The 14,404-nt window shown below is 53.2% G+C and overlaps 1 protein-coding gene across 5 annotated transcripts; it reads left to right on the top strand.

Annotated features, from left to right (window-relative positions):
* The first annotated feature begins 319 nt into the window (after positions 1 to 319).
* On the top strand, positions 320 to 13,645 carry LOC123020205 (major histocompatibility complex class I-related gene protein-like). 5 transcript variants are annotated; one of them, XM_044423639.1, is made up of 9 exons: positions 320 to 439; positions 1,570 to 1,845; positions 3,157 to 3,432; positions 4,560 to 4,844; positions 6,573 to 6,662; positions 7,741 to 7,776; positions 8,440 to 8,472; positions 9,909 to 10,114; positions 12,120 to 13,645. In XM_044423639.1, exons 1-8 carry the CDS (start codon positions 364 to 366, stop codon positions 10,037 to 10,039), a joined length of 1,203 nt encoding a protein of 400 aa, XP_044279574.1. In that variant the 5' UTR covers positions 320 to 363; the 3' UTR covers positions 10,040 to 10,114; positions 12,120 to 13,645. The 5 variants fall into 5 exon arrangements, with proteins under 5 accessions (XP_044279574.1, XP_044279575.1, XP_044279576.1 ...); XM_044423640.1 differs by having other exon boundaries at positions 8,440 to 8,481; positions 9,645 to 10,114; XM_044423641.1 differs by lacking the exon at positions 12,120 to 13,645 and adding an exon at positions 9,645 to 9,712 and having other exon boundaries at positions 8,440 to 8,481; positions 9,909 to 9,968.
* The last annotated feature ends 759 nt before the right edge of the window (positions 13,646 to 14,404 follow it).

Here is a 14,404-nt window from a genome sequence, read left to right as displayed (position 1 = left end):
CTTTTTAGTATGCTGTCTAGATTTGCCATAGCTTTCCTCCCCAGGAGCAAGCGTCCTTTAATTTCTTGGCTGCAGTGATCTTGGAGCCCAGGAAAATAAATCTGTCACCGCCTCCATTTCTTCCCCATGTATTTGCCAGGAAGTGACAGGACCGGATGCCACGATCTTCGTTTCGTTAATGTTGAGTTTCAAGCCCCGCTTTCTCTTGCCAGCGTTGCTGCCCCGCCGGACGCGCTGGGTTTTCCCATTGGTCGACGGCGCCCCGGCCCGCCTCTCGCCCGCCCCCACCCCAACTGCTTGCTGGCTCCACTTCCGGGTCCGTCCTGCCCCTTGGAGAGGCGCTGGACCTCGCGCCCCCCCACCATGGGGCTGCCCCCGAGGAGCCTCTCCATCTGGCACGCCGCGGCGCTTCTCTTCTCCTTGCGCACGGGACGCACCGGTGAGCTCGGCCCGGAGATCCGCATTTGCGGGGGGGGGGGGCGGGCAGGTAGCAGCCGTAAAGCTGGGCTGGGGGAGATGCTTGAGCCGGGGGGTCGGGGGTCCAGACAGCCTCTTTATGCGCCTGCGCGCAGTCTCCGGTGCTGTTTTGGGCCATCCTCGCACAGCCCGCAGGACCACGGACTTGCCCCATAGCAGGGCCGGCCACATCTGCGAGGGAGAGCCGCCATCCGCCCAGGATGTAGGTGGCTCGGGCTGGGCGCCCTTGATTTATTTATTATTTACTTATTAAATGCTTTTGTATGGCGCTCTATGATACAAGCATCTCAGGACGGCTTACAATCTTTAAAAGAACAATGAAAGCAACAACAATGTCTAATAAATCTATAGAAACGGGAAAAGACAGTACATCACAAAACAAACAGAGCGACTGAAGTTTAAAAGTTGTTCAGGGTTAAAATACTGTTTAAATAAACAGTATTTTATTGGCTGGGTGCTGAAAAGAGTATAAATGTGGCACCAGGTATACCTCTCTGGGGATTTATTCCAGAATGTGGGCACCACTGCAGAGAAGACCCTGCTCTGGGTTGATGTCCTTTTTACCCCTCTTAGAGAGGGTTCCCGGAGCAGGGCTTCTCCCATAGATCTTAAGGGACGTGAGGGCGTATAAGGAAGGAGACGTTCCTTCAGGGATCCTGGTCCTACGCTGTTTAGGGCTTTAGGTGCAGTTCTAGCATTGTGTGCCTGGGATGTTTGCACAGTGCCCCCCAGAGACACAGTAGTGGGAAGTGCAGAAAAGGAAGGCCTTCCTCACGCATTCAACTAAGCAATGCGCTCCCCCAAAATTGAGGTGCAGGCTCCTATTTGGATGTCTTTACGGGGGATGGGAGTGATCCGTGGAGGAGGCGAACATCCATGGGTCTCCTTCTGGAGGGCTTGCTCTGGGGGCAGGCCTGGGCACCCCATGGGCATTCAGGGCTGCCCCTTGGGCAGTATCAGATCGAGTTCTTCCTCCTGTGGGGCCATGTGGACCCCCAGTCTACCCAAGTGGGGAGCAGCAGGGACCTCTGGCTGGGCAGGGGGTGCTCCCTCCTCTGCGTGGCCCTCAGCACTCCCGCCCTGCCCTTCCAGCCACCTCCTGGCACTCTCTGCGCATCTGCTACGCCTTGTTCTATGATCCCGGCTGGGAGCTGCCCCAGTACCTCGCGATGGGCTACGTGGGTGACCAGCTCTTTGCCCGCTTCGATGCCAGCACACGGGCTGTGCTGCCGCAGGCCCCCTGGGCCCGGGAGGTGGAGAAGGATGACCCCCACTTCTGGGAGTGGAGCAGCCGGCGGGTGAGCAACACGGAGCGGAGGCTGAAGGGCGACCTGGCCATGGTGCAGGAGTACCACAACCTGAGCAGAGGTGAGAGCGGAGGGGCGTGGATGCATGGATTACCCCCACCCCCCAGCAGGAGCTGGAGAGAACAAGCATGCACGTGCCTCCCCAGGGAGCCTGCGTGGGGTCCTTGCTAGGGAGTTCTGGCTCCATGGGGCACCCTGGATGGCCTGGGCCAGCAGTGGGAAGGGCCGGATAAGTCCAGCCTGGAGATGCGAAGGGGAAGGGGACTCACGGCCCTGGCAAAGGCACGTCCTGCAGGAGACATGCATCCCAGGCAAGACAAGAGCCCCCAAATGGACATGGCAGGGAGCAGTTTCTCACTAGTCACTGGGAGCGGCCCCCAATCAGTGGGAATGGTCCAGCCTCACCTCCGGGCGATACTCCCTTGCTGGAGGTGCTTCTGCAGAGCCTGGCCGGCTATCTTGGTAGAACCTATTCTGGGGAATGCCAGGTTGCAGAATTAGGTCCCCAGGAGCTTCTTAAAGCCTGCAGTGATGGGGCCTGATGGAGCCCCGTGGCAACCATTTGGGTTGGGGCCTACTGCAGAAAAGGCCCTGAGGCGAGACTGAGGAAACTGGGCCTTTTCAGCCTGGAGAAGAGGAGACTCAGACGGGATCTGTTGGCGACATACAGGTATGTGAGGGGGAGTCACACGGAGGTGGGTAGAGACCTGTTCTCCCCTGCAGAGGAGGGCAGGGTGCCTCCAACGGGTCAAAGCTCAGGGTAGCAAGATTCAATTTGGATGCCAGGAAGCACTTCCTGACCGTTAGGACCCCGAGGGTGTGGAATGGGCTTCCACGAGAGGTCGTTGAGGCCCCATCGGTGAGGGTGTTCAAAGACAGGCTGGACATGCACATGGTGGGCATGTCGTGAGTGGAGCTGGCTGGAGCCGGGGGTCAGACTAGATGGCCTGGGAGGCCCCTTCTGACTCGCTCTGTTTCTATGTTTCTGCTGTTTCTGATGTACGTGGCCCTGCGAGTCACGTGGTCCTGAACTGCTGACACCATTAAAGGCCAAAACCAGCATTTTGAAGGGCTCAGACAGACCCTGACTGCTGGCTCACCTGGGGCACTATTGCCACTGCGAGATCAGCTTCTCTCACCTGGGGCACCCGCAGAGGCAGGTTCACCTCAAGCCCCTCGTGCTCGGCCAGACTGGCTGACCCAGAGTAGGGGGGACCAAGCCAGGCCCCGTCCGCTCCAGGCAGGCTAACAGCCAGCACGATGGGAAGGGAGCCTTGAGTCCACACCTACGTCAGAAGGTTTCCAGAGTTTTTTCCTTCTATGTGGCACCTGCCTGGTTCTGCCTTCAGCCCTTTTCCCGCCTTCCCTTCAGGATTCTACACCTGGCAGCGCATGATCGGTTGTGAGCTGAGCAGGGACGGGCACAAAAGGGGCCACTACCAGTATGCCTACAATGGCCAGGACTTCATCAGCCTGGACCAGGAGACACTCACCTGGACGGCAGCAGATGCCAGGGCCCAGGTGACCAAGAGGAGCTGGGAGGCAGAGCCCCTCATTGCCCAGAGCCGGAATCACTTTCTGGAAGAGGAGTGCGTTGAGTTGCTGCAGAAGTTCGCCGAGTATGGGAAGCCATCGCTGCTGAGGAGAGGTGATGGTGGGGAGGGAGGGAGGAGGGGTCCTTAGGCAGGCTTCTTTGAAGGGGCAGCCCACCCTCTGGAGTTCCCCGAACCACCAATCATCCAGCTGTTTTCCAGCATTTGTGCATTTTCCCCTTAATTCATTCTAAAGGTCAGAACACCTTCTCATGGCTTATTTATTGTCTGGGTTCAGACAACAGGTTAACCCATAGTCAATGCTTGTTAGTTCAAACATGGATTATGGACTTGGGTAAACCCAGCTGCAATGTATGGTTGTGAAAGCTGGACCATAAGGAAGGCTGAGCGCCGAAGGATTGAGGCCTTTGAATTGTGGTGCTGGAGGAGATCCTGCGAGTCCCTTGGACCGCAAGGCGATCAAAGCGGTCAGTCCTGGAGGAGATCAACCCTGACTGCTCTGTAGAAGGTCAGATATGGAAGATGAAGCTCAGGCCACCTGACGAGAAGGAACAACTGAGACCTTTAGATTGTGGTACTGGAGGAGACCCATGGTTCAATATTTGCTTGTGAACTGTGGGTTGGTCACCATGGTTTGCTATTTCAGCTGGGTCCACACAACACAATAACCATGCCTCTACAACAACTCAACAAGCCACACACAACCCTTGATTGTGAGTTGGATGTTGCTTGGACCCAGTCATCAGCAGTAAGAGCTTTAAGCTGCAGTAAGATGGTCTCCCTTCACCTTTGGTCCCAGCTTTGGTGTGTGCACACTTAAGCCATGGTTCACGTTGTCTGAATTTTGTTGCTTTAGCCATGCATTATCTTCCTGATGAAAATGCAAATCAGGGATTCTTATCCTCTTTCTTGGTTTGCTTCTCTCTTGTCTATTTGGCCGGCCCTCAGAAAAGAGTCGTTTTCAGACTACTTTCACTGTATCAGGACACAGAAGCAGAACAAGCCACGTTTCCGGGTTCAGACATCACAACAAGCCAGCCTTCATCATCCAGCAACAAACCGTGACTTCCGATGGCGGCTTACCACATCCTGATTTGGTTGCAGGGATGAGTTTGAATGCAAACCATGGCTTAATGTTATGTGCAAACCAGGCCAACATGTGTTGTTCACCACAGCGGCCACTGGAAAGATGCTGACTTAAAAGATGTTGTAATTTCTACAGAGCCACCAGTGGTGAAGGTGTCGCGCAAGGAAGACTACGACGGCCTAGAAACCCTTGTCTGCCGTGCCTACGGCTTCTACCCCAAGGAGATCAATGCCACCTGGAGAAGGGACAGGGAGGTCTGGCAGCAGGACCAACTCCATGGGAGCATCACCCCCAATGCAGATGGGACCTACCACACCTGGCTGAGCATCCGAATTGATCCCAAGGACAGGGGGCGCTACCAGTGCCGTGTAGCACATGCTGGCCTGCCGGAGCCCCTGAATTTGGCCTGGGAGGAACCTGGTGAGAGACCTCAGGGTGGAAGAAGGAGGGATTGGGACGGGTAACTTTTTTGGGGGGGAAACAGCAGTTCTAGAGCATCACTCACTGGGCTTCATCGATTTGGGATGCGGGGCAGGCAGTGGGAGGGGGCAGTGGAAGGGTGCTGCCCGGGATCGTTTTTCTTCTAGGGTGTTCACTATTCCACCCTGCTTTGTATCGGACTTCCTCATCTAAATCCTTAATAAAGATGCTGAGGAGCACTGGGCCCAGGAAGGAGCCCTGCGGCACCCCACTAGTTACCTTCCTCCAGTTTGTTAAGGTGCCGTTGATGAGCACTCTTTGTGTCTGATTTAGCAGCCAATTTTGGATCCACCTCATAGTTTTCCATCCGGTCCAGGTTTTGCTAATTTGTTTATGAAGATGTCATGGGACATGATGTTGAAAGTCAAGGTACAGTGGTACCTCGGCTCACGAACGCCTTGGTTCATGACCAAATCGGGTCGTGAACAAAAATTTTGTGAAAATTTTGATGTGGGTCGCGAACTTTGCATTGGGTGGCAACCAAGATCGCAGCCATCTCCCCACCCCTCTAAGTGGGGAGATGGCCACGATCGCAGCTGCGTTCCTGCAGGGCGGACGTGCATAATCTCAGCCATCTCCCCCAACCCAACCAGCATGATTGTGGCCATCTCCCCACCCCCCTGAGTGGGGAGCTGCCCATGATCATGCTGCGGGGCGGGACGGAGGGGAATAGCCAAGATCGCACCATCTTTTCCTCCTCCAGTGCTCCCACGATCATGTCCGTCTCTCCCTGCCCCCCCCCCCCTGCAGTGGGAGGATGGGTGCGTGCAGGGAGGATGGGTGTTATTGCGGTTGTGCTGGGGAGAGGGGAGATGGCTGCACTTGTGCTCAGCGTGTTGGGCGGGGGGAGATGGCCACAATTTTTGTTGCTCTTTGTCACTTTGCTTCACATTTTTCTGATTCAAAAAGTGGTTACTGAACGGATTAACCATATTTACATTGAACCTTAAGGGAAATTTAACTCGGCTCACAACCAATTTGGGTCACGACCAGAGTCCTGCAACGGATTAAGCTTGTGAGTCAAGGTACCACTATAGATTATGTCCACAGTGTTCCCTCTGTCCATTTGGGAGGTTACCCAGTCAACCAATGAGATTAAATCAGTTTGACAGGGTGTATCTGTGATATATCCATCTTGGCTTCTATTAACCACAGCATTTTTTCCCAAGATGCTTACAGACTGATTTTGTTTTCTGAGTAGGAATGAGGGGAAGAGAGGCAGTTTGCGATTTCCCCCACTCTTGCCCCCAGATCCCCGACCTGAAAAGCCTTCCTTGAGAAAACAGCGAGTGTCTGGGACAGGCAGGGAGTGGGTCTTCATGGAATCCCTGGAGAGGAGAGCTGGAAGGGGCCAGAGGCCACCAGGTCCACCCCACATGCAGTGCAGGACTCCATGTTAAACCGTCCCTCTCGGAGGGCTGCCCAGCTGACTCCCAGTGTAGGAGAGCCCTCCGCCTCCCCAGGTCATGCACCCATTGCTGTACCATCAGGATGTTCTTCCTGATGTCCAGCCGGAACCCGGCTTCCTGCAACTTGAGCCCCTTCTTCCAAGTTCTGTGCTCTGGGAGGATGGAGAGGAGTTCCTGGCATTTCCATGGGTGACTTCTGCTTGCTGCTTGAAGTTTGCCCTCCTACCTAAGTCCTCTCTTGCTCTCCCTCCTGATCCAGGGTCCAGCTTGGGGCTCATGGTGGGAGCCCTCCTGGCCGTCGTCGTCTCCGCCACGGTTCTGCTTGCGGCCGGGGCAATTGTGTACAAGAGTAAGTCACCTGCAAATGCATTTGGTGGTCCCCACATGGGTGAAATATTCCCCCAGGAAGCCCTGTAGGTTCAGGCAGGTCCCTGAGGAATCAGGCATTGCGCACAAGCAGCCGTCTGTCTCCCTTTTCTGGTGAAGAGCCAGACACATGAGCTCTGTGCTGGGCTGCCTTTGGAGCAGCAGAGGCTCTCAGGGCCTTGTCAGAGCTGGCCCCCCATTCCCATGCAGCCCCCTTGGGTCGTGCTGGACAACAACTCCCATAAGCCCAAGCAGTTTCTCTGGCTGTGCTGGCTGGGGGTTATGGGAGCTGTAATCCAATGCACCTCCGGGGAAACAGGTTGGGGAAGTCTAGGCTTGGCATTTTAAACTGGGTCTTAACAGTTAGGACCCCTCAGGCATGGAATGGGTTTCCCTGGGAGGTGGTTGAGGCCCCATCGGTGAGGGTGTTGAAGGAGCTGGACATGCACATGGTAGGAATGTCGTGAGCGGAGCCAGCTGGAGCCGGGGGTCAGACTAACTGGCCTGGGGAACCCCTTCTGACCCACCCTGTTTCTATGTAATCAAATGAAAATTCTCTGTGCCCACCTCCCCCCAAAAAAGTCTCAATTGATTCCCAGCAAGCACCCTCCAAGGGAGAAAAGCTCAGGGAACCCAGGTTCCATTTAGATGCCAGGAAGCACTTCCTGACAGTCAGGACCCCGAGGATGTGGAATGGGCTTCCAGGAGAGGTGGTTGAGGCCCCATCGGTGAGGGTGTTCAAGGATACGCTAGACATGCACATGGTGGGCATGTCGTGAGCGGAGCCTGCTGGAGCCGGAGTTCAGACTAGATGGCCCGGGAGGACCCTTCTGACTCACTCTGTTTCTATGTTAACTGGTCTGCACCAGAAAGCAACTGGACTTCCTGACTGCTGGTAACTCTGCCTCAGTCAGCTGTGGGACTTTCTTCCGGGTTCTTAGGAAGAGGCTGGAGGAGGACTTTGTTGGGGAGCCCCAAGAGTGGGCGCTGGTTTTGCAGGGTGGGAACTGGTTATGTACGAAGGGACTTTCAGCTCTGATTTTCCGATTCTGTCTCTGCAGAGAAGCATCGGCGAGAAGCTCACAGAGCGGCCACAAGTGAGTCGTGTCAGTCCTTTGCAGGAGTGTCCCTTCGGCACAAGGCGGTCTTGCTGGGTAGTTGGATGGGCAGGGTACCCAAGGTCCTGCTGATGGGTGCTTCTCTGGAAGGACCTCGCCCAGGTTGCTCTCCAGGACTCTGGGCCCTCAGGGTGTGGGCTTTTCAGTGTGGCAAGATGTCCTCTGAGAATGAACAGAGTGCCTCCCCCTTCTGAATTGTAGAAGCTTTTAAAATATCCAGAGCCTAAGTAGCTTAAAAAATAAATTCCAAATGGAAAGGACAGAGTGCCTCTGAACATGGGCAGACAGTCACCTCTACATGACGGAGAAGGGTCTCCAATCAGCATTAAGGTGAAGCAGCAGTGCAGCTCCTCGAAAAACATCAATGAGCAGCCCCCATCTGCCCACCGACCCAAAATCCAGTCTTGGAAGAGTGGGATTTCTCCGAAGATGCTACTATTTCATGATTCAGCCAGCCCTGGACGTGCACCTTTCCTTGTGCTTCCGCACTGACTTCATCTCCTGAAATGTCTCCCAGATCAAGGAGATGATCAGACTGGGAATCACGGGGGCGATTTACTGGGGAGCCTGGGGAAAGAGAGCGGGTGGGGACATTTGACTCCGCAGCCTAGCTGGTGATCCCTGCTTTCTGCTCTTTTGCAGGAATTCACGAAGTGGTAGACAGTCTTGGCAGTGGTGAGTGAGGTGAGTGGGGAATGGGGTTTGTTTTGGGGGGGGGCAAAAAAAGACACCCCATAGCACACACCCCACTTTTCAGGTAGAATGTCCCAAGGTACAAAGAGCGTCTTTGGAGCTCTACGGAGATCAGCGTGGACCAAGGGGCTGGCCCTCTTTTGGCCTGCGTTCAATTTCGGAGATGCCATTGGGGGTGGCACCCCTTAGCACCCCCAATACAGGCATCTCCGCCTTTAAAATAGGGCAGAGCCAATTGGAGGATTAGGGCTGTGGGGGAAGCAAGAACCCACCCGGGAAAGGCTGTGCATTTTTCTCATTTTAGTAAATTTGGTGGTCGTCTCACCTGGATGTGTTATTTGAACTGACCCTGGCTATATTATTAGTAATAATTCATTATTTACATTTTAGTGATGGTTTTAATCGCTGTGTTGTAATTCGGCTGTTGTACGGCGTCTGGAGAGTCTATTTGAATTGCTTGATGGCTTAGAAATCGATCGATCGATCAATGAATCAATAGCAGACTAGGTTAGGATCAGGATCATGGGCAGTCCAGTGACCTGGGCAATAGCATTATTATTATTATTATAACATTTCTATGCCGCCCCTTGCCGAAACCTCAGGCCTTTTGTTTTTATTTCTTTATCTCTTAAAAGCTTTTATATGCCTTCCTATTATATAAATGTCTCAGGACGGCGCTTCCTGGGATTCCAGCTTGCCTTCTGATCTCCCATGGCTGGAAATGCGGGGCTTTCCTGGGGCATTGCAGCCTTGCTGGAAGCCAGTCGGACCCCCAAGACTGCCCCCCTCGAACCCGCGGCCTTTCTTGGCTGTGCACGGGCGGCGGCGCAGGGGGTTAGCCCTTGGCATGGATTCGGAGAAGGCTGCAAGCAGAGGTCTGTGGCCGCTAGTTGGCTGCAGTGGCCGGGTGCAGACAATGCAGGAATGTTGGGTGTGGGTTGCCACGGAACGGGGGGTTGTGGTCGAAACGTGTTGTCTGCACCCAGACACACTACAAGCCCAGGTTGGTTAAGCACAGAGCTCCGCCGCCACAATCGGACAACGAACCGTGCTTTCTTTTCATGGGCTTGGCTCCAGTTCGGCAGCTCTGAGGCCTCCGTCATGGCGGCTCCTTGTGCCTGGATGTCATTTTCTCTGGTCTGTCATTTCTGCAGCTTGACCCTTGGTGCACAAGAAGAGAGCTCCACCCAAGCCTGGTGCGGAAGCATCCCTGCAGCACCAGGTGCCGGCTTTCGGGGGCCCAGGAAAGCCCGCTTGGTGTCCCCCGGTCCCATGGAGAGGCAGCCTGCCTGGTGACCCCATCGCCCCCTGTGCCTGGTCCCCCTGGCCTTTGTGACGACCTCTTACAGCCTCCAGATGCGGCTGGGCAGCAAGCGCCATCATGCTGCTACGTCTCCTCTTCCATCTTGCCCCCACAGGTGTCTGGGATGGAGCAGGGGGCAGAGGAAACGAGGGGAGCCAGCCAGGGGTCCTCTGGCCAGCACCCTGGGAAACCTGCCCGGCCCTGGCACTGGGGTCCTGGTCGACTGCAGGCTACCATGAGATGTGAGATGTGGCAAACGCCAAGAGGGCAAACGCCGGCCTTGGTTGCATAGCCAGAAGTGTGACTTCTAGATCGAGAGAGGTACTACTGCCACTCTATATGACTCTGGTGCGTCCATAGCAGGAGTATTGGGTTCAGTTCTGGGCCCCTCATTACAAGAGGGAGATAGCAAGGTTGGAATCAGTGCAGCAAAGGGCCGCAAGGATGGTGGCCAGTTTGCAGGGTCAGCCATATGAGGAGAGACTGAGGGAACTGGGTCTTTTCAGCCTTGGGAGGAAGAGATTCAGATAGGACCTGTCAGTGACATATAGGTATGTGAGGGGGTGCCACAAAGAGGTGGGTAGAGACCTGTTCTCCCCTGCAGAGGAGGGCAGGATGCACTCCAACAGAGCAAAGCTCAGGGAACCAAGGTTCAATTTCAATGTGAGGAAGGACTTCCTGACAGTTAGGACCCCAAGGGTCTGGAATGGGCTCCCACGGGAGGTGGTTGAGGCCCCATTGGTGCGGGTGTTCAAGGATAGCCTGGACTTGCACATGGGAGGCATGTCGTGAGTGGGGCCGGCTGGAGCCAGGGTCAGACTAGATGGCCCGGGAGACCCCTTGTGACTCACCTGGTTTCCACTGGAGGTCCTCCACAACATCCAAGTCAGGGGTCCTGCCCTCCCCTCTCCTCTGCCACCATTTGGACGGCTTTGCAAGGGGTCTGGACCAGCTCCTGGAGCTGCGTAGGCAGCATCGCCAGAAGTGTTGTAGTGGTTAAGACTGTGGGACTGGGACTCAGACGGTCTGGGTTCTGGTCCCTGCTCGGCCATGGAGCCAACTGGGTGACTTTCGGCCAGTCACAGACTCTCAGCCCAACCTACCTCACAGGGTTGTTGTTGTGGGGATAAGATGGAGGAGGAGAATGATGTAAGCTGCCTTGGGCCCTTCGTAGGAAAAAGGCAGGATACAAATCGATAGATGGATGGATGTGTTGCTTCTAGATTGAGAGAAGTATTACTACCACTCTCTACAACTCTGGTGTGCCCACAACTGGAGTATTTTGCTCAGTTCTGGGCCCATCATGACAGGAAGGATACAGCCAGGCTGGAGTCAGTGCAGCACAGGGCCACAAGGTTGGTGGCCGGTTTGCAGGGGATGCCATATGGGGAGAGACTGAGGGAGCTGGGTCTTTTCAGCCTGGAGAGGAGGAGACTCCGAGGGGACCTGTTGGTGACATACAGGTACTCGAGGGGGTGCCATGCAGAGGTGGGTCGTGCCCTTATTTCCCTTGCAGAGGAGTTCAGGATGCGTTCCAACGGAGCAGGGAACCAAGGGAACGAAGAAGTGATGAAGCGCCTCCTCTGTTCTCTCCTGAACAGTTCACCATTCAGAGCCACATTAGTGGACCAAGGGAACCAAGATTTAGAGTGGATGCCAGGAAGTCCTTCCTGATGGCGAGGGCCCCGAGAGCCTGGAATGGGCTTCCATGGGAGGTGGAGGTGGCCACATCAGTGGGGGTGGTCAAGGAGAGGCTGGACATGCACATGGTGGCATGTCGTGAGTGGAGCCAGGGGTCAGACTAGATGGCCCAGGAGGCCTCTTTTGACTCGCTCCATGTTTCTGGTCCTCAGTGCTTCTGCTCCCCTTCAAAAGCACATATACATCCATTGCATCCCAGCTTTGGGAATGATGTTTTGCGGGCCTTGCATGGACGGACTCACCCATGTTTAGAGCAGCACTGAAGCACCCATCCCTTCTCTACTGCTGGACTCCAACTCCTGCCACAGCCAGTGTGGCCAATGGCCAGGGATGATGGCAGTTGTAGTGCAGCAGCAACTGGACAGCCAGAAGTCACACTCGGCTGTCTTAGAACTACGTGTCCCATCAAAGCAGTCAAAATAAGCCCCTTTCCTGTCTTCAGCCCCCCTTGGCCTCCGGACGATCCCACGGGAATCCTTCATTGATTGGCCTGCTATTTTTGTCCCAACGTGTGTTTTACATTTTTAATGCATTGCCCAGAGAATGTCAGTAACTGGATAGTTTTAAAATACAATAATAAAAAAATATTTTTAAAAAATCATTCAAGTAATCTGATTGCTTACAGTAAATGCATCAGCCATGGACTGCAGAGAGCAACATTTCTACTTCAAGAGAAATCCTGCTTGGTAGCAGGAAGGAAGGGGTTCGAAAGCTGAAGGCCGTGAGATTGTCATGTAAGCCTGACAGAATCCAAATGGCAATAATGTTGTAGCAGTGCCACATAGTGGTTAGTGTGTCAGGCTGGGACTCGGCAGACCTGGGTTCTAGCCCCCTTCCAGCCATGAAACTCACAGGATGACTTTGGGCCAGTCGCTGCCTCTCAGGCTAGCTTACCTCACAGGGTTGTTGTGAAGCCACATGGAGCAGGTGGGTTCTGTAGGCCACCTTGGCTTCCTTGCCAAAGAAAGCAGGTAGGGCATAAATTTAATAATAATAATAATAAAGACTCTCCAGACCGGCCCTTAATTGTCTTACAAGGCCTCCAACATACGAGGGGCCTTCAAAAAGTCTCCGCACTTTTATATTTTCTAAATATATTTTACATATTTTTTGCTGCTGGCGTTAAAAGTTGGCATGATGCTGGGAAAAATGCATCGCCAAGGAGGGTGACCATGTGGAAAAGTCATGTCCTTTGTTTCATAATAAATAGTTTTTAAAAGTGCAGACTCTTTCTGGAGGCTCCTCATATTACTTCTCCTAGCTCTGCATTTCCAGCATCGATCAAGGGGTTGGCTGAGATGGCTGAGAAGCCCCTCCAACCCTTATGGTCCTGTGATCTGTGGTCACCACAAATTTTTCACCAGAACTTTGTAGCATTAATTCCCTAAAACATGTAGAGGAAAAATTGTCAGGCCCTGCCCTTCTCTTCTGAGGCTACACATGGGGCTGCCCTTGAAGACGGTCCAGATACTTCAATCGCTTCAAAATAGAGCTGCTGGATTGCTGTTGGGGGCCAGTCGCTCTTCTCATGTCGCCAGTCCTCCATCAGCTTCACTGGCTTCCCATTGAAGCCCGGGCCCAATTTAAGGTGCTGGTATTAACCTGTACAGCCCTAAAAAGCTTGGGACCGGGATACCTAAAGGAGCACCTTTTTCCCTATATGCCCTTCCAGCCCCTAAGATCTGCAGCAGAAGCCCTGCCCTGGCCATTGAATGCGCTCCCCAGCGTTGTCCGCCTGGCGCTGACATTATATACTTCTCAGCACCAGGTCAAGACCTTTTTATTCTTCCATACTTTTAATGTTTAATTTTAAGTCTGCTTTTATGCCCAGTTTGTGGATCATTTATATTGTACTATTTGGGTGCCTATGTATTTATGGGACTTGAAGTGTAAGTTGTCCTGAGATATCAGACCGGGTGAAAATTACCCAAATGAATGAACAAATAAATAAATAAAATGGTGGACCTGTGATGAGGCAAAAAAGTATTGGATTAAAATACACAAATGGCTTGAGGAGATGTTATAAAAATCTCTAACATTTAAGGCTGAAGTTTTCTTATTAGGCATTATACCTGATGATCTTAAAAAACAAGCAATGAATTTGACTCTACATGTAACTACGGCAGCGAGGATTGCATTTGCCCAACATTGGAAAAGTGAAGCGCCACCTACCGACAAACTGATTCTAAAAAAGATCTTGGACTGTGCAGAAATGGACAGACTGACTTTGAAGGAGAAAGAAGATACAGACTTCTATCAAACTTGGGATTCTTTTTATCATTGGCTAGAGAAACGGGACTATGCATAGATTTAAATATGTTTATAGTTTAACATAAAAAGAAAAAAAGTGGGGGGCAGACCCAGCAGGTCCGATGTTTTTGTTGATCGATGTTGTTTTTAATTTCTTTTTTGTTAGGTTTATTAAGAATAAGATTCATTCATTCATTCATAAATAAAATAAAGAGTGCCTTTCTGTGCATGTATGGATTTCAGAAACCAGGATCCTCTCTGGAGTTCTCCAGCAGCCCATTTATCCCAAAAGGGGATGGAAGGCATGATGCTACGAAGGGCGTCTTTATGGTTTAGCATCCAAGAGACTTACTGTACCCAATGGTATATTAAGCCCCTTCCCTGTCCTGCAGAGCAGGAGGGGATGCACGGCCCTTCCTGCCCCGTTTGTGCCAAACCCGATTGCTTACCCAGCAGCCTGTTTCCATGTTGTCTCAGTACTTCTGGCAGAGGGACTTGAACCGTTCTGAGAGGTCTGTGCTGATGCATGGGATATGCAGTGGTGCCTCGGCTCACAGACGCCTCAGTTCACGACCTAATCGGGTCGCCAACACACATTTCATAAAAATTTTCACTCGGGTCACGAACTCCGCATTGGGTGGCGACTGTGATCGCAGCCAT

The sequence above is a fragment of the Varanus komodoensis genome, unplaced genomic scaffold, assembly GCF_004798865.1.
Source record: "Varanus komodoensis strain SLA01 unplaced genomic scaffold, ASM479886v1 scaffold144, whole genome shotgun sequence".
NCBI lineage: Eukaryota > Metazoa > Chordata > Lepidosauria > Squamata > Varanidae > Varanus > Varanus komodoensis.
This window is presented reverse-complemented; position numbering and strand designations above follow the sequence as displayed.